The following is a 25,317-nucleotide window of genomic DNA, read 5'->3' as shown; positions in this document are numbered from 1 at the left end:
ATAGGTCTTTCCTTGCAGCACTCGACTGGACAATAATCAAGATAAGACAAAACTAGAGCCTGCAGGACTTGCTTTTTGGAATGTGGTGTCAAAAAAGCAGAGCATCTCTTTATTACGGACAGACCTCTCCCCATCTTTACAACCATTTAATCTATATGTTTCGACCATGACAGTTTACAATCTAAGGTAACGGCAAGTAATTTAGTCTCCTCAACTTGTTCAACAGCCACAGCCATAATGACACTGGAGATAATGAAAATGAGGTTGAAAAGTGGTGGAGTTGCCCTTTAACAGACGTGCATTCTGTAAATAAAATCGAACTACACTATTTTGATGATTGGTGAATTCAGTGAATGTGTGTGATCGGAGCTGGGGTCAATTCATTTTTCAACTTAGTCAATTGAGAATGAGCACAATGAATAAGAGACCATTGTAATATTAGGAACCTTTTATTGAGAGGTTCTGGTCAAAGTATAAATCACACTACCAAGTCTTAATCTTAGGAAATAAAAGGTATTTACAAGAGTTTCTCACATACATCTGAACAAAAAATACAGAAAATGATAAATAAGTTATATGGAAAATAAAACTTGTCTTACAAAAAATATATGCATTTCTGTATACATTTTCGCACATCAGTACTGGTACATCCATACTGTACAGATTCGGTACGTATCATTTACAGCCCTGTGTTGAATCATACATGTAAGCCTGGTCCAAAAACAACCCCTAGCTGAGCCCTTCAGTGTTGGCAGAACTGAAGTGCCTGGATAGGTATAAGGAACGTGGTAAAAGCTCCCCATAGCATACAGGCCGGGTAGTTCTCAATTTAAAATAGACCCCTATCCCCTACTACCCACTTCTGTATAGTCTAGTGTAGACTTTAAGGGATTGGGCGTTCGAGTCAATTTGAAATTCTGTCTAGATGGGGCGCCATATTGCCAAAGTACACCAATCCGGTCCCGTCAGATCTGCAAACTTCAAAGAGGGAAAGACTAGGAGAAGACAAAGGAACTAAGGGGCTGTTTTGGGACTGAGCCGTATAGTACCTAGAGTAGGTGCTTTAAGAGAATAGTGTAGCTAAGTAGTGCATAGGCACTAACGCACAGGTCACACAACGGTTTTCATATAAAGAACCTACGTACATTCACTAACAAATGTGACGTGAGCTACTTAGCGTACATGCTTACTTTAGCCCTCTTCAGATGCTATGAAATGAATCCTTCCTTCCTCGGATCTGATGCTGACATGACTGTGTTGGTGTGAGCTACGTGGTGTAACATTTGCTTTTACCTACCCAACTGTGTTAGATCAGTGATTACTTCAAGGAAAGGAGGAAGGAAGAAAGGATACATTTAGAAAGTTTTCGAACAGGGTTAGGTCCCAGATCTGTATGTGCTTTAGCCAATTCAACTCCTCTGTATATGTACTATGGCATGACAATGATAGTATGGCTGAAGCAGCAACCGATCTGGGAGCAGGCTAAGTAAGAGAGAGAAAACGACACATCTACACATTCATAATAAAAAGGCTTTCTGCTGTGCATGTGTGGTGTGTGGTTTCAGGGGGTGTTTTAAGGAGTGCTGCGGCCGTTTGTCCTGGAAAGGAACTGCAGGTTTGGTGTGTGTCGTGTCCTTTACTTTTGGTCCTTTAGAGGGCGCTAGCGTCCGGCTCTCAGACTTGGAGAGAGCGCCTCGACAGTCACTGTGGTGGTGAGACTTGTCTGCCAGGGAGAGGGGCGGGGCTTGAAATGCCTCCATAGGCTTAAAGAGGTCAAAGGTTACGAGCGTCCGTGGGGGTTTGTGGTCCGAAGGGGGGCAGCTAGGGGCAGAGGGCGGTTTCTTCCTTTCCTCCTTATGGTTGACCCCTCTTTCCCTCTTCCCCTCCTTCTTCACATGTGAGGGTGTGTGTCTAGAAGTGACAGCCTTCCCATCTTCCTCTCTCCCTGGCTTGGTGTGTGAAGTGTGTATGGATGGGTTACCCTCTTTACCCTCCCTATACCCGTTTCTCTCCTTCTTTCCATGTGAGGGTTTGTGTCTATGTGTGCTACTCTCTCTGCCCTCCTCTCTCTCTTGCCGTGTGTGTGACTGTGTACCACTACCACCTCTGTCCCGGTCTCGTTCCTTCTTGATTTGAGGCGGTGTCTTTGAGGCTGTGTCTGTTTCCCTCACTCCCTTCTCCTCCCTCTGGGTGTGTTGGGATGGATGTGTGTGTTTCCTCTCCTCTTTTGCCCTCTCCTCATCCTCCTTTTTCCTAATGGGTGGAGACGTCTGTGTTTGTGTGGTGCTTTCCATCACACTCTCATCTTTCCCCTTCACTTTCTCTCCATCTTTCCCTCTCTCCCTTTCTCTGTCCCCATCTTTTACCTTCTCTTTCTTCTCCTTCTCTTTCACTCTCTCCTTCTTCTCTTTATCTTTCACCCTCTCTACTTTCTCCCTCTCTTTTCCATCTTTCTCTAAATCTTTCCCCTTCACTTTCTCTCGCTCTTTCTTGACTTGTGGTGGTGTTTGTGTGGCTGTGTTACCATCCTTTCCACTCTCTCTTTCTTTCTGGACTTGTGGAGGTGTCTTGTGGTGTCTTCCTTCCTCCTCTCTCTCTATCCCAGCCTGCTGTGAAGCCTTTGAGAGTTCCCTATCTTCTCTATCTCCCTCTCCCTCCATATGCACTTCTGGCTGCATCTGTGTGGGTATACTGCCATCTCTTGCTCCTTTTCTCTCCATCTCTTCTATCTTGTGATGCTCGTCAACCTCCTTTCTCTCCTTGACTTCCAGTAGTGTCTCTGTGAGTGGGTTCCCTTCCTCCCTCTCCTCCTCGACTAAAGGTAATGTCAGTGTAGGTGTACAGCCTCCTCTCTCCCCTCCTTTCTCCTCCTCTGTGTCGTCTTCCTCCTTGCAAACTAGTGGCGGCTCCTGTACGGGCATCCTTTCCCCTCCCTCTTCCTCAGTCTTCACCTGCGTCCGTGGCTGTGTAGGATTGTCCTCCTTTTTCCCCCACTCCTCCTCCTCACTCTCCTCTGTTTCTTCCTCCTCCTCTATGACTTGACTTGTTGCCCTTGTAGAAGTACAGCTCTCCTCCTCCCTCTCTTGATCCAGGTGGTATTGTCTGAGGCGGATGTGCCAGGCCAGGCTGCAGACAGCAGACACAGTCTTGAACTGATGCACCACTCCCCTGGGGATGAAGTAGATGTCGTTGTGGTAGAGCTGGATACGGGCGTAGCGGATGCCCTCTCTCCTCAGCTGGTTTAGCTTGGCATCATCTATCCACTGCACACACTACGGAGGGGGAGAGTGGGAGGAGAGGAGAATGAGAGGGAGGAAAGGGGAAGGGGAGAGGGGGAGGAAAGGGGAAGAGAAGAGAGAGCAGAAAGGGGCAGTAGAGGATATTATTCTGTTGGTTAAAGCCACCATTCACACACAATCATTGGTTAATAATCTGTTCTAAGGATCCATGTAGAATCCATTGATCTCAGACGTACCTGTGAGAGGGGTGGTTCGTACAGGTCTAGCTGGAGCCTCTGGACCACCTCGGGGAAATCTCCAGCGTGGAAACACACCACGTCTTTGGTTACCCTGGCAGGAGCATCACTACAGAGAGACAGTGGAGAGAGAGACTGTCATAAAGAGGAGCTCAGGTGTGTACAGGTACGGAAGGGGGGTGTATGTGTGTATACACTAGGTCAGGGCTACAGAGACCAGGTGTGTACCCACCCCTCTCTGCAGCGCACGGCCTTGAGCACCCCCACGGCGGCAGTGGTCTGTCTCTCGAAGCCCTGTCCGATGTGGTCGGCGTGGGCTCTGGTCCGGTCCTCAAATAGCATCTCCCTGGGCTCGCTGGCCCGCGGCAGGTACTGCAGGTTCTTGATCTCATTGGTCGACCTGGAACAGGGGGAAATATAAATGTACCTTTAAAGTAAAAACAAAATGCCAAAGGACGTGGCATGAGGATACCACAGACTGCTTTATTGTCGTGTCAGATATTAAGTCGAAGGTCTTATGTCATGTTGGTGGCTTGCTGCCATGCCTTGGTTCTTGTCCCTAGTAAACCTAGACCTAAAGCAATCTTTTCACTATGGTGGACAAACAAAACCAAGCAACGCACCTCTTCCTCTTGAAGGGGGACTTGGGAATGTCAGCCACAGGGATCATCTGTTCCCCTGGTCTGACCCACATGATGGGTCCGTCGTCACTCTCTGTGGGGCTCCGCAGGCGCAGGCTGGAGAACGTGCCCCAGGGCAGGGTACGCTGGGACCACACAGACACATAATTACATATCAGCTCATTTACTGTTATATATTTACGCCTGTTATTTCAGTTTATTTTATGTGCAAATAAACAAAAGTAGAATGTCACAGTGCTGATGAAATTACACTAAAACACTCTCTCAGACACACACTCTAAACCAACCTCTAGGAAGGGAGATTCCTCCAGCATGTTGATGAACTCAGGGAAGTAGTCTCCCACCTCCTCGTCCACAGCCCCCACCAGGCTGACCTGCCGCATGGCCCCCGCACGGTATGTCCCCTGGGAGTAGGTACGCTTCACCTGGGGGCAGAGACACGGGGGAGACAGGTTAGAATATTTTTGCTGATGATGATGATGTAGCTGGTGACACTTTGCTTCTTGAAAGTCCAATATCTTTTTAAAAAACTTGACTGCTGACATGCAAAACATTTTGGGACTGTATCAACAGTGGATTAATTGTAAAAATACCATCGCATTTTTGGCTCTGCTGATGGTTTTGTCAGGGAAAATGTTGCGTTGTGTGCCCACTCTGGTCTAGCCAGCGGGTCGCGGATGCAGTGCGGGTGAGCTACCTACATGATGAGATTATTATGGACAAGAGCTAGATTGTTTTTGTTTGTCGGCGGCCAGGTGTCTATCATAATGTCACCAGAATAAGACCCTCAATATGTTGGAGAGGAGCATCGAGCTCATCGGCGTGCACTTTCGCCACCCTGTGGGGTTCGTCATGACTTATTTCAGCTGTGGCCTGGTGCGCTGCATGCTTTCCTGTGTCGTGCGCTGCATGCTTTCCTGTGTCGTGGTGGGAGGACCACACAACATGTCATCATGTGACTCAGTTTGCTTTGATATGATGGTTATTGTATCAGTGTTTGCGCATGGAGGCATTTCCACCACCATTTCACGCATAATTAATTTTGCAGACACAGGAAGATCCCACCTTGTCTAGCGTGTTTTGTTTTGTCGACATTTGTTGGGTTTGTCAACAAATTTGCTGTTTCCATTGGGCCTGTCGTGAAATGTTTTGTCCGACATGGACTTTGCTCACATGGAGAGGTTGAATGGAAACCTGGTTAGTGAGAAATGTTTTCCTGAATTCAATCAGAACAGCAATGATCACTACAGTGAGACATTTACATACATTTTAGTCATTTAGCAGACACTCTTATCCAGAGCGACTTACAGGAGCAATTAGGGTTAAGTGCCTTGCTCAAGGGCACATCGACACATTTTTCACCTAGTTGGCTCGGGGATTAGAACCAGCGACCTTTCGGTTACTGGCACAACGCTCTTAACCACTAAGCTACCTGCCGCCCCAGAGACCCTTTAGAAAGTAGCAGTGATGTCATCCATGCCAGATGATCTCTTGCACAGTTAAGGATGTGATGGTTGCAACTTCATATCATCACAGTAAGGATAGAAATAAACATCAGCGCAAATCACTTACCTATAATGCTGCACAACGATTTAAGTTAATAAGTCATCGTTTTAGTCAAAGTATGATATATTTGGGCTTGAAGTGACAAATCAGAACTGCCTACTTCGTGCAAATCTGTGTGAATGCGGTGTCTTTTCCTATTAGGCTTGGGCGGTATACGGTATATACTGTATACCGGGGTATTTGGAAATAGCCACGGGATGGTTTTTCCAATACCTTCGAAACAATTTATTTTGAATTTGTATTAATACATTTGTAGCTACTTTTTAAGTAAATACCTACAGTCAGCTTGTGCAATATGTTAGGAGATAAAGATCGCGTTTTTCATTTCACCTATAACATACATTTTCATTATGAAGCTTGCCGGTAGTCCCCAGTCACGTGGTGTTTGTTTACAAGGACACAATGACGAGAGCCTTGTGAGTCACTCACTTTTGTGCAGCACGTGCCAGGTGATCTAGTTACAGTATGGTATTCACAAGTAAATATTTGCCAGCCAGAGATCTTATAACTATTAAGTTAACTGTCTAAAATATGCTAAATGCTCTGCAGTTGTGCATTTGGTTTGCTAATTTAGTAGCTAGTTAGCTATCTAGCTAAGTGGTTAGCTTCTTCCAAAATCAAGCTTCGCTTGGTAACAGCAGAAACAGAGCCTTGCTGTCTAATATCTGTTTTGTGCGTGCAGCAAACTGTGAGTAGCATTTTTGTGTTACTTGTATAACTTTATGAGCTGGGATCTCTGTCCTGCAAATACTTTAGGTCAGAGACTATAAAATGTTTGCAATGCGCGCATTAGCATTCTCTATGAGATTACATCAACCACCCGAGCCACTGCCTGTTCACCCAGCTATCATCCAGAAGGTGAGGTCAGTACAGGTGCATCAAAGCAGGGACCGAGAGACTGAAAAACAGCTTATATCTCAAGGCCATCAGACTGTTAAATAGCCATCACTAGCACATTAGAGGCTGCTGCCTATAGACATACACAAAAAAAAAATCACTAGACACTAAGAAATGGAACACTAGTAACTTTAATAATGTTTACATATCTTGCATTACTCATCTCATATGTATATACTATATTCTATACTATTCTACTGTATCTTAGTCCATGCCGCTCTGTCATTGCTCGTCCATATATGTATATATTCTTAATTCCATTCCTTACTTAGATTTGTGTATATTGGGTATATGTTTTGAAATTGTTAGATATTACTTGTTAGATATTACTGCACTGTCGGAGCTAGAAGCACAAGCATTTCGCTACACCTGCAATAACATCTGCTAAACATGTGTATGTGACCAATAAAATGTGATTTGATTACAGAGGATCAGTGGGGTTTGAAAATAGCGCCCCTTGTGTTCAGTGCCGGTACTACCAAATATCCCATATGGGGGATTCAAACGCATTACCAAAGCTGGGGTCACTGTGTAATATGTGCCAATGTCTATTACTCACTTCCTTCATCGACCTTGAAATAGGACTGTAGGTGGACACCAAAGTTGCAGAGGGAGGAGAGGGATTCCTTTGAAGTGGTTACAATAATGCATTGCGCTCAGTTTGTCTTACTCTCTTAAGGCAATTGTCCAATAATTATTCTTTATACCCTCTTGTTTTGAATTGTTCACATAAATCTTTGGCATGTACACTACCGGTCAAAAGTTTTAGAACACCTACTCATTACAGTTTTTCTTTATTTTTACTATTTTCTACATTGTAGAATAATAGTGAAGACATCAAAACTATGAAATAACACATATGGAATCATGTAGTAACCAAAAAAGTGTAAAACAAATCAAAATATATTTTATATTTGAGATTCTTCAAATAGCCACCATTTGCCTTGATGGCAGCTTTGCACACTCCTGGCATTCTCTCAACCAGCTTCACCTGGAATGCTTTTCCAACAGTCTTGAAGGAGTTCCCACATATGCTGAGCACTTGTTTAATGCTTTTCCTTCACTCTGAAGTCCGACTCATCCAAAACCATCTCAATTTGGTTGAGATCGGGGGATTGTGGAGGCCAGGTCATCTGATGCAGCACTCCATCACTCTCCTTCTTGGTAAAATAGCCCTTACACAGCCTGGAGGTGTGGTGGGTCATTGTCCTGTTGAAAAACAAATGATAGTCCCACTAAGCCTAAACCAGATGGGATGGCGTATCGCTGCAGAATGCTGTGGTAGCCATGCTGGTTAAGTGTGCCTTGAATTCTAAATAAATCACAGACAGTGTCACCAGCAAAGCACCCCCACAACATAACACCTCCTCCTCCATGCTTTGCGGTGGGAAATACACATGCGGAGATCATCCGTTCACCCACAACGCGTCTCACAAAGACATGGCGGTTGGAACAAAAAATCTCAAATTCGGACTCCAGACCAAAGAACACATTTCCACCGGTCTAATGTCCATTGCTCGGGTTTCTTGGCCCATGCAAGTCTCTTCTTCTTATTGGTGTCCTTTAGTAGTGGTTTCTTTGCAGCAATTCGACCATGAAGGCTTGATTCACATAGTCTCCTCTGAACAGTTGATGAGATGTGTCTGTTACTTGAACTCTGTGAAGCATTTATTTGGGCTGCAATTTCTGAGGCTGGTAACTCTAACTTATCCTCTGCAGCAGAGGTAACTGGGTCTTCCTTTCTTGTGGCGGTCCTCATGAGAGCCAGTTTCATCATAGCGCTTGATGGTTTTTGCGACTGTACTTGAAGAAACTTTCAAAGTTCTTGACATTTTCCGTATTGACTGATCTTCATGTCTTAAAGTATTGATGGACTGTCGTTTCTCTTTGCTTATTTGAGCTGTTCTTGCCATAATATGGACCAGGTTTTTTTCCAAATAGGGCTATCTTCTGTATACCCCCCCTACCTTGTTTTGATGTCTTCACTATTATTCTACAATATAGAAAATAGTAAAAATAAAGAAAAACCCTGGAATGAGTAGGTGTTCTAAAACTTTTGACAGGTAGTGTACATCAAATGATAAATCAGAGTCACAAATGCGCCTAATGCGAAAGGAGTTTGCTATATGGTAAACTATTTTTTTATGAAGGTGTATGATAACTGCTGAAATGAAGAAAGGTACTTCTATCAGTTTATTTTCTATAGACGGCATCCTGGAATTCATGAATGTAAATAATTCCTCCAATTCAAGATCATCACCTGACCAAATAAAACCAATGTTATCAATACATCTCATAAACACTTTGATAAACTTAGAATAGGGATTATTATCGTATACAAAGTCCAACTAAAATGTCGGCATAAATACATTTGTATAATTGCGCGCAACTGGCGATCCCATAGCAGTTTCTGGTGAGGAGGAGGATTATTTAAGATACTGTTTGAAGAGGTTGGGTTTCAGATGTTTTCGGAAGATGGACAGGGACTCTGCTGTCCTAGCTTCAGGGGGAAGCTGTTTCTACCATTGGGGTGCCAGGACAGAGAAGAGCTTGGACTGGGCTGAGCGGGAGTTGCCCTCCCGTAGGTGTGGGAGGGCCAAGAGACCTGAAGTGGCAGAACTGAGTGCTTGGGTTGGGGTGTAGGGTTTCAGCATAGCCTGAAAGTAGGGAGGGGCAGTTCCTCTTGCTGTTCTGTAGGTAAGCACCATGGTCTTGTAGTGGATGCAAGCTTCAACTGGAAGCCAGCGGAGTACGCGGAGGAGCGGGGTGACATGAGAGAAGGTTAAAAACCAGGCGGCTGCAGCATTCTGGATAAGTTGCAGGGGTTTGATGGCACAAGCGGGGAGCCCAGCCAACAGCGAGTTGCAGCAGTCCAGACGGGAGAGGACAAGTGCCTGGATTAGGACCTTCGCCGCTTCCTGTGTGAGGTAGGGTTGTACTCTACAGATGTTGTAGAGCATGAACCTGCAGGAGCGAGTCGCTGCTTTGATGTTTGCAGAGAACAACAGGGTGTTGTCCAGGTTCATGCCAAGGTTCTTTGCACTCTGGGAGGGCGACACTGTGGAGTTGTCAACCGTGATGGAGAGGTCTTTGAGCGGGAAGGCCTTCTCCGGGAGGAAGAGCATCTCAGTCTTGTCGAGGTTGAGCTTGAGATGGTGGTCCGACATCCAAGTTGAGATATCTGCCAGGCACGCAGAGATGCGTGTTGCCTCCTGGGTGTCAGAAGGGGGGATGGAGAAAAGTAGTTGAGTGTCACCCGTATAGCAATGATAGGAGAGACCATGTGAGGATATGATGGAGCCAAGTGACTTTGTGTATAAAGAGAAGAGGGCCTAGAACCAAGCTCTGGGGGACACCAGTAGTGAGGTTATGTTGGGCAGACACAGATCCTCACCACGTCACCTGGTAGGAGCGACCTAACAGGTAGGATCCAATCCAAGAGTGTGCAGAGCCTGAGACGCCCAGCCCTGAGAGGGTAGAGAGGAGGATCTGATGGTTCACGGTGTCAAAGGCAGCGGATAGATCTAGGAGGATGAGAACAGAGGAGAGATTCAGCTTTAGCAGTGCGAAGAGCCTCCGTGACACAGAAAATTAGTCTCGGTTGAGTGACCCGTCTTGAAGCCTGACTGGTTAGGGTCAAGAAGATCGTTCTGAGAGAGATAATGGTAAAGTTCAGAGACAGCACGCTCAAGTGTTTCGGAAAGAACAGAAAGAAGGAATACAGGTCTATCGTTTTTGACGTCAGATATTGAAGAGGGGAGCCACTCTGGCCATTTTGAAGTCAGAGGGGATGCAGCCAGTGGTCAGGGATTAGTTGAGGGAAGTGAGGAATGAGGGAAGTGAGAAGGTCTCCAGAGATGGTCTGGAGAAGGGAAGAGGGGATGGGGTTGAGCGGGCAGGTAGTCAGGCGGCCAGACCTCACTAGTCGCAGGATGTCATCTGGAGAGAGAGGGGAGAAAGAGGTCAAGGCGTAGGGTAGTTCTGTGTGAGTGAGACCAGTGGACTCAATAGGCTGAGTGAATGAGCAGCAGATGTCATCAACCTTCTTTTCAAAGTGGCTGACAAAGTCTTCCGCAGAGAGGGAGGGATGGAGGAGAAGGTGGAAAAGAGTTTCCTAGGGTTGGAGGCAGAAGTTTAGAGTGGTTGAAAGTGGCTTTAGCAGCGGATACAGAGGAAGAGAAGGTAGAGAGGAGAGAGAGGAAAGGATGATAGGTCCGGAAGTTTAGTTTTTCTCCATTTTTGCTCAGCTGCCTGCAGCCCTGTTCTGTAAGCTCGCAATAAGTCACTCAGCCACGGAGCAGGAGGGCGGGGGCTGAGTCGGCCGGGAGGAAAGGGGACAGTGCGAGTCATAGGATGCGGAAAGGGAGGAGAGTAGGGTCGAATAGGCAGAATCAGGCGACAGGAGGGAGAAGGATTTAGCAGAAGGGTGAGATGATAGGATAGAAGAGAGTAGTGGGAGAGAGAGAGCGAAGATTGCGACGGTGCATGACCATCTGGTTAGGGTTGGAGGAAAGGGAGACGGAAAAAGAAAAAAAGTAGTGATCAGAGACCTGGAGGGGGGTTGCAGTGAGTGAGATTAGTAGGCGAGCAGCCTCTAGTAAAGAGGAGGTCAAGTGTATTGCCTGCCTTGTGAGTTGGAGGAGATTGGGAAAGGGTGAGGTCAAAAGAGGCAAGGAGGGGAAAGAGAGAGTTGGAAAGAAATGAATAGAAGGCAGATGTCGGGAGGTATGAAGAGCCAAGTACGAAGAGCAGTGAGCCATCATCAGGAAATTACCTTATCAAGGTGTCAAGCTCATTGAGGAACTTTCCAAGGGCACCTGGTGGGTGAAAGATTACAGTAATGTTAAGCTTGAGTGGACAAGTGACAGTCACAGCATGGAATTCAAATGAGGAGATGGACAGGTGAGAGAGGGAGAAAAGAGGAAATCTCCACTTAAGAGAAATGAGTAGACCTGTGCCACCACCGCGACGACCAGATGCTCTTGGACTATGAGAGAAAACGTAGTCAGATGAAGAAAGAGTAGCTGGAGTAGCAGTGTTCTCTGGGGTGATCCATGTCTCTGTCTGGGCCAGAAAGTCAAGGGACTGAAGGGCAGCATTGGCTGAGATGAACTCAGCGTTCTTGACCGCAGATCGGCAGTTCCAAACGCTGCCAGAGACCCAGAATTCCACATGGGTTGTGCACGCAGGGCACACCAAATTAGAAGGGTTGTAGCCAAGGGGTGAGGAGTGTCTGTAAAGCCTATAGGGAGGGGAGCAAACAGATATAGAAAACACACACAGTTGCCAAAGCTACAAAAAGAGCAAAAATGAGATCTGATAATCAAGTGAGAGAGTTGTGTGGAGCCTTCCTCGAATAACTCAGCAGAACAACTCAGCAAAACTGTCTGTTTCGGCGATGGTCTTAGTTTTGCGACAAAAGTGCCACTGACACAACCGCCACTTACAGCTGCCGCTGAGAAACCAGGGGAGACTGAAGTACTAACACTAATTGCCTAGCAGAGGTGGAGAGCACACCTCCCTGTACTAATTTATGATCTCCAATACATCCACTGATTACCAAAACAAGTCACAAATTGCCCCTTGATCCTGGTTGATGTGTCAACTATCTGCTAACTATGAGCAGTCAGCAGTTCACACACCGGCCGCAATTTATGGAAGATGCCAAAACTTGAGATAACAATAGATGGTAAAGTCAAGAATAGGGCAGTGGTTTCCATCTGTGGCAAAGTTCTCTAAATCAATGTTTATGTCAAATCCAGCTCCAGCCATAGAGCCAGCTGGCTAATCTTTTGAATGCTGTGTAGTAAAAAAATAAAACAGCAACATAACTTTTGCTAGCTAGATAAGGTTAGCAAGATAGCTAGCTAGCTAAGGTTAGCATGCTAGCTACACTGACAGCTGTCAGTGCCCTATTTGCAGTGGTGTATATTCATGGATGCCAAGGGAAGCCAGGCTTCCCCAAAGAAACATACAATTATTAATCTTTCGTCTCTCTGTGTTTCATCATTTTCCTTCAATTCACAAGGGGCTGAAAGTATCTCACAGGAGAAAACAGAGCGAGCGAAACAGCGCCCCTCTTTCTCTCTACGTGTAGGCCATCTATCTGATGCTGTCTGGTCCAAACGAGTATGACATTGTTGCTGCCCGTAGCATTGAAGGCAAGGTAAGCCAGCGAGCATTTGGCCTCCCTTGATAAAAAAGTATAAAAAATTAGCGTTGAGCTAAACTGAGCGAGCTCAACTGTGAATGGTCCTGGCGCACCCAAAAGTAACTGTCAAGGGAAGACAGATTTTGGCATCACTCCTATCAAATCCCATTGACAGCATACGTTGTTGTGTTGTTGTCCTCCGGTGGCTAGCTAGCTAGCTAAAATTGGCCCTTTCCAAAATTAGCCATGGATGGAGAAAGGGATTTGGACTTGTGGTTTTACTTAATTCTCTGTGCTGGCCAATGATTATAAACGGCGATTCTGATCCAACCATTAATTAATACATTGTTGTGCCCCTGGCCTGAGAGGATGGAAGTTCAATATGTAGCTAGATGTAGAAGGCTAACGTTAACTAGCTATCGTTGCCCATGAATGGAAGTTAGGCTAGCGAGCAATAATTTGTCAGGTAGCCTAGGACAACAAAAAATTAAAGCGTGCACTGTATGACAGTGATAGACCGTTTCGTCAAAATGAAAGAGGAGGATGGCATTGGCGTTTCTCTACAAGTAGGGTGAGTCAACATGTTTTTTTACTTGCACGTACGCGCACACACAGAAATCAGAACCATGGACAGCCACATCATATTTAGCTCACGTTGATTGGACTAAATTGTTTTTGCTATCTTTTAGTTGTCACTGTATTAGACTAAGCGGAGGTAATTTGATGATGTTGAAGTTGAAATGGTGCTGGAATAGTGGAGGCAGCTCCTGTTTTCTTTGCGACTTCCGGTAACTCTCTGTGGTTCTAAATCAATAGTTGTTTAGTGGTCCGAAAATGTCAGAAACATTAACTTGCTTGACCATGCTGTAGGTCATGTAACTGCCTGTTACATGCAATATGCTTTGTGGACTTGACTGAGGTTGCCATCCGGTTTTGTGATAAAACAAAGGTGTGGTTGAAATTATTGTGCCACTGTCTACTTATTGTCTCGGCCTTTAGGCCTACAGTGGGGAGAACAAGTATTTGATACACTGACGATTTTTCAGGTTTTCCTACTTACAAAGCATGTAGAGGTCTGTCATTTTTATCATAGGTACACTTCAACTGTGAGAGATGGAATCTAAAACAAAAATCCAGAAAATCACATTGTATGATTTTTATGTATGATTTTTAAGTGATTAATTTGCATTTTATTGCATGACATAAGTATTTGATCACCTACCAACCAGTAAGAATTCCGGCCTACACAGACCTGTTAGTTTTTCTTTAAGAAGCCCTCCTGTTCTCCACTCATTACCTGTATTAACTGCACCTGTTTGAACTCGTTACCTGTATAAGACACCTGTCCACACACTCAATCAAACAGACTCGAACCTCTCCACAATGGCCAAGACCAGAGCGCTGTGTAAGGACATCAGGGTTAAAATTGTAGACCTGCACAAGGCTGGGATGGGCTACAGGACAATAGGCAAGCAGCTTGGTGAGAAGGCAACAACTGTTGGCTCAATTATTAGAAAATGGAAGAAGTTCAAGATGACGGTCAATCACCCTCGGTCTGGGGCTCCATAAAGGATCTCACCTCGTGGGGCATCAATGATCATGAGGAAGGTGAGGGATCAGCCCAGAACTACACGGCAGGACCTGGTCAATGACCTGGAGAGAGCTGGGACCACAGTCTCAAAGAAAATCATTAGTAACACACTACGCAGTCATGGATTAAAATCCTGCAGCGCACGCAAGGTCCCCCTGCTCAAGCCAGCGCATGTCCAGGCCCGTCTGAAGTTTGCCAATGACCATCTGGATGATCCAGAGGAGGAATGGGAGAAGGTCATGTGGTCTGATGAGACAAAAATAGAGCTTTTTGGTCTAAACTCCACTCGCCGTGTTTGGAGGAAGAAGAAGGATGAGTACATCCCCAAGAACACCATCCCAACCGTGAAGCATGGAGGTGGAAAAAATCATTATTTGGGGATGCTTTTCTGCAAAGGGGACAGGACGACTGCACCGTATTGAGGGGAGGATGGAAGGGGCCATGTATTGCGAGATCTTGGCCAACAACCTCCTTCCCTCAGTAAGAGCATTGAAGATGGGTCATGGCTGGGTCTTCCAGCATGACAACGACCCGAAACACACAGCCAGGGCAACTAAGGAGTGGCTCCGTAAGAAGCATCTCAAGGTCCTGGAGTGGCCTAGCCAGTCTCCAGACCTGAACCCAATAGAAAATCTTTGGAGGGAGCTGAAAGTCCGTATTGCCCAGCGACAGCCCCGAAACCTGAAGGATCTGGAGAAGGTCTGTATGGAGGAGTGGGAAAATAATCCCTGCTGCAGTGTGTGCAAACCTGGTCAAGACCTACAGGAAACGTATGATCTCTGTAATTGCAAACAAAGGTTTCTGTACCAAATATTAAGTTCTGCTTTTCTGATGTATCAAATACTTATGTCATGCAATAAAAAGCAAATGAATTACTTAAAAATCATACAATGTGATTTTCTGGATTTTTGTTTTAGATTCCGCCTCTCACCGTTGAAGTGTACCTATGATAAAAAATTACAGACCTCTACATGCTTTGTAAGTAGGAAAACCTGCAAAATCGGCAGTGTATCAAATATTTTTTTCTCCCCACTGTATATATATCACGGTCGCAAGGCATATGAATTAACAGGTTATAGAGCAAACAACACAATTATCACAACACATAGGTTGTAATATGGATTTTGTTTTGGGGGGGCTATTTGTTGTTTATCAACTCCATGTGTAAATTCCCACACCCAATTTGTGAATATGCATAAGTTGCCTTTGTCATTCTTCTGAGGTGAAACCTAAACACGCTTTTCATCTCTAGGACAGGAAATTACATTGAAATAGTGGCAGCAACTTACTCTGGAGGGTCCTTTAGAACTCTTAGCCTAAAATGTTTGCACCCCCGCGGAAATCTAATTAACATAATAAAAAGATCCCCATCAAAATCCATCTGTTTAAGCTAGAGATATGTTTTTTTTGCATGGGCTGTGTCTCAATCCATCACATCCACCGAAATCGCCCTTCCGCATCTGCGGTGAAAGGTGGCAGAGCTAGAGCGGTGTTTGTCAGACCATGAGACATCCCGAAAATCGGTCTTCTCACGAAAACGTCTGTAGCATCCGAACGGTTTGGCCTACAAACTATTATGAACACTATTGCAAGATGAGACTCTCACAAATACGATGGTGTTCTCCGTTTTGCACAAGACTCATCTGAAGGTCCCCGTAACCAGCTCAAAAAATGAATGGAAGTATAGTGGAGATAGTTTAGTGCCTAAAATAAGGGGATAATCGTATCTCTCTCAGATATAGGACAGAAACTTCAGAACAAATTTCCTTTAGATTTTTTGGGGGACTGTTGTTCCATGTAGTAAATCTGTTATTCAAATGAGTTTCTATTGGCTAATAGCAGTAACGCCAAATTCAATGTTTCATCCAATAATTGTTAAAGATTTTTTTTCTTCCTTAAGGGGTATTAAAATTCAAAATCAAATAGCTAAATAATCGTTGGTATCACAATCTTAAAACAATTCCATTTGTTAGCTTAAACCCCCCACCACTCCCCCGGTTTAGACAGGGCTTAGACTCTTGAGGGTTATGAAACACTGCCCACTCACCTCTCGGTTTACAAAGCTCCACTGACCTCACATATCAACAATCTTTAACCTCTCACCTTCCTTACCTCAGAGGCCCGACGCCGCATGCAAACACAAACAGGAAAACAGCTCAAATGCACCATTTGATTATGTTCTTGTTTGTAAATGTGTAAGCCCAGTCCCACAGTCATCCAACCACTATTACTCAGGCTTTATTTGGGAGATATTACATTTACAACTGTACTTTAAGCCTATTTTAACTCATGCTTCTCTGCCAGATATCACTGAGTTGGTACATGCCACTGTAATGTTAAAAGCTTTGTTTAACCTAACCCGCTGTACATCTCATGCAGCCGTGTGAGTGTCTGCTAGTAGAGACAACTGAAACCTGTGCAAGCTCTGTAACTGAAACAAAACAAACTGCTGCCGTATGTTTATTCTTAACTGTAAAACTGGAACTTTGAGGGAATGACCTCGTAAGGTTAAAACGTGAGGAACACAACCATGTGTGGTCATTCAGATTTGCTACTTTTTAACTAGCTCACGCAGTGAGTAGTCATGTAATTGATCAAGGGAATTCATCTAGCCATACAATAAAATTATTGAGAAAACGAGTAAGTTCATACTAGCAACATCTAGCAGTAGCAAGTATCTGTCCCAATACACATAGCTAATGGCAACCAAAGCCCACTATTAATCATTCAACACCCTGCAGTGTTTGTTCACATGATAGAATCACATTAAGTAGTAAGTGACTGCCTGTCATCTTCAGCGTCGCTGAATGTTCAACCATGTGGTGTTTCAGAGAGAGCAGTAGACCTTTCAAACTATCTGCAGGGAGGAAGGAAACAGGGTTGCTAGGATACAAGAGTAAGAGTCCCTGGTCGAGGGGAAATATAAATGCAGATTCTGAAAGTAAACAAAAACACTGAAAGTAAACAAAAACACAGAGAAGAGTCAAGGAGTCACTATCAGAACCTACTGAAGAGTCAAGGATTCACACTAGCAAAACCTAGTGAAGAGTCAAGGTGTCACATTAGTAGAACCTAGGGAAGAGTCATGCACTTTGAAGTCACACATAAATCAGCACCAGTGTGTGGAAGTTGCTGGTACTGAGGTGGTGATTCTTTGGGATGATTATAAAGCACAACAGAATTCTAAAGCATTCTCATCCATCCACTGACCTGAGTGTGGAAGTTGGCCATGGTGGTGGTCTCTATATCCTTCTTCCCCAGCACCTCCATCTTGACCGGTGCATTGGGGAACTTGTAGGAGAAGTAGTCCAGAAAGTCTGGTAGGTAGGAGGCCGCTCCATGGATGATGCCCATGACGTAGTGGGCCGCGTCAGCTTGGTCCTCGCTGAATGACAGGGTGACAAACTCCTGGGCGAAGCGCTGCATCTCGGCCGGGGAGAGACAGGCCAGCTGCTGGCAGTAGGCGTGGGCCACCGAGGCTCCTCCATTGGCCTGCTGCTCCACATGGATCAGACGGCCAAACTCCAGCTCTGAAATGCCCTGGGACTGGGTACTGTGGAGGGGGGAGCCGTAGCCCAACCTCTCCCTGACCATGGAGGACATGGAGGTAGCAGTGGTGGTGCTGGAAGGATCCTGATGGGGACTTGGGAAGGTTTGGAAGAAACTGTTATTGGTGTTGTAGTTACTCCTGTCTGGTGTGTTGAGCAGGTCCGGCAGGTCCACAGTTACACCAGAACACACCGTCTGGCTGGAGCGGTGGTACATCTTGGGCCGGCTGCGTCTCGCCCTCTCGCAGTCTTTGTGCTTCTTTTTCTTCTTCTTCTTCTTTAGCTTTTTCAAGAGGAGCTCGTCCTCCGAGTTGACTTTTGGCTTCTCTGTTGACTCTGTAAGGAAGAGAAGACTGTGTAAGCCAATAGCTGTAAATAAGATGTGTGCATACATCTTGAAGGCACCAGTCCTGGTACATGACCTACCTACTTCACAGCATTTAACTCAATTTATTATGAGGGGGAAGCTAAAACAGTGTGAACATCTCTGACATGGAAATGACCAACATGGCATTGAATCTCAATGTAATCACCATTAAGACTGATTTATTTTTTATTATCTCACCCATACCTTTCAGTGGAGATTTCACCGCTCTGTTCTCCCTCCCTACATCATTCACAACCATAACTTGGTGGTTCTTCTTCTCCCTGTCCCTCTCTTTATCACTCTCCTTTTTCTTCTCTCTCTCCTCGTCTTTGCCAGTGTGTTCTAAAATACGGAAATGTAATACAGATTAAGTAATAAACACATTGATTCTGATCCATCAACACTTCATTCAACTTAATCTCAACTGTAGGCCTTTCTGTCAATTAGTGGTGTAATAATCTACTGGGCCTAGTGGCATTATATCGGCATACTGCACAGTAGCACTGCTTAACTAATGTTATCAGCTGGCTTTAGTCATTTCAAACCTAGTTCATGACTTTTTACATTCAAAAGACTGACAATGTTGACCCTACCTCGCTGTAACATATTCACATCACAATTTTCCGTCTTTGTATGGCAACTCCCAAGGTTCCCTTTCTCCATGAGTGAACTCTGCGTTTTAGCGCTCTTATCTTTTTCCTTGTGCCTTTTCTCATTCGGTTTCTTCACTTTCGTAGGAGAGGCGAGAAAGTTGCTGATCTTGAAGATCTTTCGTGCGGGAGCTGGCGAGGTGGAGTTGCTCGGCTTGGCCGGGCCGAAACTCCATTTCGCTGGGCTCCCATAACTCTGCTTCCCGTTGTGTTTTTCCCCTGCACACATTACGTCCCCGTTCAATTTCTTGTGTTTCAAACTCTTCTCCTCGATTCGGACTTTCTTTGGCGGTGGAGGGTGGACAGCGTTGGAAGACTGTAGTCGACTCTCCGGTGGTATTTTGGGTAACAAGGGGTTTGGAGGATTTGTTTTGCCATTAGCTGAGAAATGCATGGATCCTACGGACTCCGCCATCTTGGAAGTTTCTCTATTTTACGCTCACACGTAGCTGCTGCGTGACTGAGAGACAGAGAAGGGGCGGTCCCCTGTGTAGTACGTCAGAAGACAAGAGGCGGGGGTGAAAACAGTAAACACTGTTGTTTACATTTTGCAAGCGGGAAAATCTAGCTGTCATTGATACAATTTACACTATGCACCATGTAAGTCAACTACATTCTTACAATGCATTTATATAATGGACATTGTCACTGTACACATCTCTCACTGTAACATCTCTCATTGCAACGTTCTCTCAATGTGAGAGATATACTTGAGATAGTGACATAAATTTGGATATTGGACTAAGATGTGAGTATTTGTATTTATTAAGGATCCCCAGCAGAATTAACACAGTTATATATTATTAAAAATATTACATGACATTACATTTCATACACAACCTCTCCCTCAACATGAGCAAGACAAAGGAGATGATCGTGGACTACAGGAAAAGGAGGGCCGAACACTCCCCCATTCACATCGACAGGGCTGTAGTGGAGCGGGTCGAGAGTTTCAAGTTCCTTGGTGTACACATCACCAACAAACTATCATGGTCCAAACACACCAAGACAGTCGTGAAGAGGGCACGACAACATATTTTCCCCATTAGGAGACTGAAAAGATTTGTCATGGGTCCCCAGATCCTCAAAAAGTTATACAGCTGCACCATTGAGCATCCTGACCGGTTGCATCACCGCCTGGCATGGCAACTGCTCGGCATCCGACCGTAAGGCGCTACAGAGGGTAGTGCGTACAGCCCAGTGCATCACTGGGGCCAAGCTTCCTGCCATCCAGGCCCTATATACTAGGCGGTGTCAGAGGAAGGCCCCCAAAATTATCAAAGACTCCAGACACCCAAGTCATAGACTGTTCTCTCTGCTACCGCACGGCAAGCGGTACTGGAACGCCAAGTCTAGGTCCAAAAGGCTCCTTAACAGCTTCTACCCCCAAGCCATAAGACTGCTGAACAATTAATCAAATGGCCACCCAGACTATTTACAAAATGCTGTTCATTATCTATGCATAGTCACTTTACCCCTACCTACATGTACACATTACCTCCACTAACCTGTACCCCTGCACATTGACTCGGTACTGGTACCCCATGTATATAGCCTTGTTATTGTTATTTTATTGTGTTACTTATTAATTTATATTTTTTTATAATTTATATTTTCTTAACTCTATTTCTTGAACTGCATTGTTTTTTGTGTGTTTTTTTGGGGGGTAGATCAGCTTAATATTGCAGATAGATTGTAACTTCCATCAATGTAATTGTCTGCATCACTTCCAATCCCCCATGTTTATATATATATATACAGTGGGGGAAAAAAGTATTTAGTCAGCCACCAATTGTGCAAGTTCTCCCACTTAAAAAGATGAGAGAGGCCTGTAATTTTCATCATAGGTACACGTCAACTATGACAGACAAATTGAGAAACCCCCCCCCAGAAAATCACATTGTAGGATTTTTAATGAATTTATTTGCAAATTATGGTGGAAAATAAGTATTTGGTCACCTACAAACAAGCAAGATTTCTGGCTCTCACAGACCTGTAACTTCTTCTTTAAGAGGCTCCTCTGTCCTCCACTCGTTACCTGTATTAATGGCACCTGTTTGAACTTGTTTTCAGTATAAAAGACACCTGTTCACAACCTCAAACAGTCACACTCCAAACTCCACTATGGCCAAGACCAAAGAGCTGTCAAAGGACACCAGAAACAAAATTGTAGACCTGCACCAGGCTGGGAAGACTGAATCTGCAATAGGTAAGCAGCTTGGTTTGAAGAAATCAACTGTGGGAGCAATTATTAGGAAATGGAAGACATACAAGACCACTGATAATCTCCCTCGATCTGGGGCTCCACGCAAGATCTCACCCCGTGGGGTCAAAATGATCACAAGAATGGTGAGCAAAAATCCCAGAACCCCGCGGGGGGACCTAGTGAATGACCTGCAGAGAGCTGGGACCAAAGTAACAAAGCCTACCATCAGTAACACACTACGCCGCCAGGGACTCAAATCCTGCAGTGCTAGACGTGTCCCCCTGCTTAAGCCAGTACATGTCCAGGCCCGTCTGATGTTTGCTAGAGTGCATTTGGATGATCCAGAAGAGGATTGGGAGAATGTCATATGGTCAGATGAAACCAAAATAGAACTTTTAGGTAAAAACTCAACTCGTCGTGTTTGGAGGACAAAGAATGCTGAGTTGCATCCAAAGAACACCATACCTACTGTGAAGCATGGGGGGTGGAAACATCATGCTTTGGGGCTGTTTTTCTGCAAAGGGACCAGGACGACTGATCCGTGTAAAGGAAAGAATGAATGGGGCCATGTATCGCGAGATTTTGAGTGAAAACCTCCTTCCATCAGCAAGGGCATTGAAGATGAAACGTGGCTGGGTCTTTCAGCATGACAATGATCCCAAACACACCACCGGGCAACGAAGGAGTGGCTTCGTAAGAAGCATTTCAAGGTCCTGGAGTGGCCTAGCCAGTCTCCAGATCTCAACCCCATAGAAAATCTTTGGAGGGAGTTGAAAGTCCGTGTTGCCCAGCGACAGCCCCAAAACATCACTGCTCTAGAGGAGATCTGCATGGAGGAATGGGCCAAAATACCAGCAACAGTGTGTGAAAACCTTGTGAAGACTTACAGAAAACGTTTGACCTGTGTCATTGCCAACAAAGGGTATATAACAAAGTATTGAGAAACTTTTGTTATTGACCAAATACTTATTTTCCACCATAATTTGCAAATAAATTCATAAAAAATCCTACAATATGATTTTCTGGATTTTTTTCCCTCATTTTGTCTGTCATAGTTGACATGTACCTATGATGAAAATTACAGGCCTCTCTCATCTTTTTAAGTGGGAGAACTTGCACAATTGGTGGCTGACTAAATACTTTTTTCCCCCACTGCATATACATATATACACACATACATATACATATATATACACATACACATACACACATACACATATACATATACACACATACACACACACACACACACACATACACACCCACATACATACATACATACATACATACATACATACATACATACATACATACATACATAAACATAAATATCCTTAAAAAATATATATACAGTGGGAAGAACAAGTATTTGATACACTGCCGATTTTGCAGGTTTTCCTACTTACAAAGCATGTAGAGGTCTGTAATTTTTTATCATAGGTACACTTCAACTGTGAGAGACAGAATCTAAAACAAAAATCCAGAAAATCACATTGTATGATTTTTAAGTAATTAATTTGCATTTTATTGCATGACATAAGTATTTGATACATCAGAAAAGCAGAACTTAATATTTGGTACAGAAACCTTTGTTTGCAATTACAGAGATCATACGTTTCCTGTAGGTCTTGACCAGGTTTTCACACACTGCAGCAGGGATTTTGGCCCACTCCTCCATACAGACCTTCTCCAGATCCTTCAGGTTTCGGGGCTGTCGCTGGACAATACGGACTTTCAGCTCCCTCCAAAGATTTTCTATTGGATTCAGGTCTGGAGATTGGCTAGGCCACTCCAGGACCTTGAGATGCTTCTTACGGCGCCACTCCTTAGTTGCCCTGGCTGTGTGTTTCGGGTCGTTGTCATGCTGGAAGACCCAGCCATGACCCATCTTCAATGCTCTTACTGAGGGAAGGAGGTTGTTGGCCAAGATCTCGCGACACATGGCCCCATCCATCCTCCCCTCAATACGGTGCAGTCGTCCTGTCCCCTTTGCAAAAAAGCATCCCCAAAGAATGATGTTTCCACCTCCATGCTTCACGGTTGGGATGGTGTTCTTGGGGTTGTACTCATCCTTCTTCTTCCTTCAAACACGGTGAGTGGAGTTTAGACCAAAAGGCTCTATTTTTCTCTCATCAGACCACATTACCTTCTCCCATTCCTCCTCTGGATCATCCAGATGGTCATTGGCAAACTTCAGACGGGCCTGGACATGCGCTGGCTTGAGCAGGGGGACCTTGCGTGCGCTGCAGGATTTTAATCCATGACGGCGTAGTGTGTTACTAATGGTTTTCTTTGAGACTGTGGTCCCAGCTCTCTTCAGGTCATTGACCAGGTCCTGCCGTGTAGTTCTGGGCTGATCCTCACCTTCCTCATGATCATTGATGCCCCACGAGGTGAGATCTTGCATGGAGCCCCAGACCGAGGGTGATTGACCGTCATCTTGAACTTCTTCCATTTTCTAATAATTGCGCCAACAGTTGTTGCCTTCTCACCAAGCTGCTTGCCTATTGTCCTGTAGCCCATCCCAGCCTTGTGCAGGTCTACAATTTTATCCCTGATGTCCTTACACAGCTCTCTGGTCTTGGCCATTGTGGAGAGGTTGGAGTCTCTTTGATTGAGAGTGTGGACAGGTGTCTTTAATACAGGTAACGAGTTCAAACAGGTGCAGTTAATACAGGTAATGAGTGGAGAACAGGAGGGCTTCTTAAACAAAAACTAACAGGTCTGTGAGAGCCCGGAATTCTTACTGGTTGGTAGGTGATCAAATACTTATGTCATGCAATAAAATGCAAATTAATTACTTAAAAATCATACAATGTGATTTTCTGGATTTTTGTTTTAGATTCCGTCTCTCACAGTTGAAGTGTACCTATGATAAAAATTACAGACCTCTACATGCTTTGTAAGTAGGAAAACCTGCAAAATCGGCAGTGTATCAAATACTTGTTCTCCCCACTGTATGTTCCCCTTTATTACTTTCCAACCCCGCCACCCTTTCCCCACTTGGAGTAAACTAGTGAACAACAACGCCTAGGCCTCTACTTCCAGCCCATACCCACTATCTACATTTTATGGACACAGTCAATTTTACAATAATTACATTTTGTTTGTTCTATCTCCTGAACTTCTTCTACTCTCAACCTCTCCGATCATTTTCATGATGTCCATCCGGTTTGCTTCTATATTGCCATATCTTTCTAACTGTGCTCCTTCACAAAAGCTCCCAACCTACAACCCATACACTTATTATGGACACAGCATGCCTACATTATTAGTTATCTTGTTATTGTTTGTTGTTAGTTGTTATTAGTCCCATCCTTCAATTCCATTCAACACCTCCCATCTATCTTTTAACACCATCCATATAGGATTTCTATTTGCCATATATATTTCAACTGTACTGTGATGTCTTACAAAAGTTCTGAACTTTTCTATTCTCATTGTTTCTACAGATTGTGAATTGAAAATAAACATTTTTGCTAATAGTATTATTATGTTATTGATCGATTGACTATGACTTTTCAGATCACCCAGTAGTGCTATCTGCAGGGCTAGCTCCAGGTAAATATTGCAATCCTTTAGCCATTCCTGGACCTGTGTCCAAAAACAAGATACAAATGGACAGTACCAAAACAAATGATCTAATGATTATGTCTCTTCGCAGCAAAATCTGCAGAGCTGGGAAGATTGTATCCCCCATATAAATAACATTCTATTGGTAGCAAGAATTGTATATAATAATTTAAATTGAAAGATTCTAAGTTTTGAATCCGGTGTCGTTTTGCGTATCAGTTCATAAACACTATGCCATGGGATCGGTACGTCAAAAATCTCTTCCCAACTATTTTGCAATCTATATGGGGCGGCTGTCAATCCTTTGGTCCTTAAATTAAACTGATATACTTTTTTATTTATCACAATATTCTTTAACCAATTATGTTCTTTAATGCAAGGCCGACAGACAAGTTCCTTACTTTCTCCTCCTTCCACTTTCCTCTTCCATTTTTGCAGTAAGGCTGCAATTATTTGGTTGTAATTTTGGGTAGAGCAGACATTTCCATATGTTTTTGTTAGCTGCATGTGCGACATAACTTCACCAGTCCTACCTATGATATCATTTACAAAGATTATACCTTTTTTTTAAATTTTGTCAAAAAAAAAAGGTTTTTTGTCAATTAGTATATTTGAGTTTAACCACAATATTTGTTGCATTATTTGTTCTGTC

The 25,317-nt window shown here is 44.3% G+C and overlaps 1 protein-coding gene across 1 annotated transcript; it reads right to left on the bottom strand.

Moving 5' to 3' along the window:
• Positions 1–1,517: 1,517 nt before the first annotated feature.
• LOC121531218 (lysine-specific demethylase RSBN1L) lies at positions 1,518–19,321 on the bottom strand. Its single transcript, XM_041836473.1, has 8 exons — positions 18,830–19,321; positions 18,441–18,578; positions 17,532–18,205; positions 4,404–4,541; positions 4,099–4,241; positions 3,708–3,875; positions 3,476–3,584; positions 1,518–3,272 (listed from the first exon to the last, which is right to left on the bottom strand). Exons 1-8 carry the CDS (start codon positions 19,299–19,301, stop codon positions 1,518–1,520), a joined length of 3,597 nt encoding a protein of 1,198 aa, XP_041692407.1. The 5' UTR covers positions 19,302–19,321.
• Positions 19,322–25,317: the final 5,996 nt, after the last annotated feature.

The sequence above is a fragment of the Coregonus clupeaformis genome, chromosome 19 (genome assembly GCF_020615455.1).
Source record: "Coregonus clupeaformis isolate EN_2021a chromosome 19, ASM2061545v1, whole genome shotgun sequence".
NCBI lineage: Eukaryota > Metazoa > Chordata > Actinopteri > Salmoniformes > Salmonidae > Coregonus > Coregonus clupeaformis.
This window is presented reverse-complemented; position numbering and strand designations above follow the sequence as displayed.

Bases quoted from the DNA above. Each gene is read 5' to 3' on its own strand.
- LOC121531218 (XM_041836473.1), bottom strand. From the start codon at position 19,301: ATGGCGGAGTCCGTAGGATCCATGCATTTCTCAGCTAATGGCAAAACA. The intron at 18,206-18,440 runs GTATGGGTGAGA...TCTTCCTTACAG, and splicing joins GGTGAAATCTCCACTGAAAG to AGTCAACAGAGAAGCCAAAA. The intron at 3,273-3,475 runs GTACGTCTGAGA...CCCCCTCCGTAG, and splicing joins ACGAACCACCCCTCTCACAG to TGTGTGCAGTGGATAGATGA.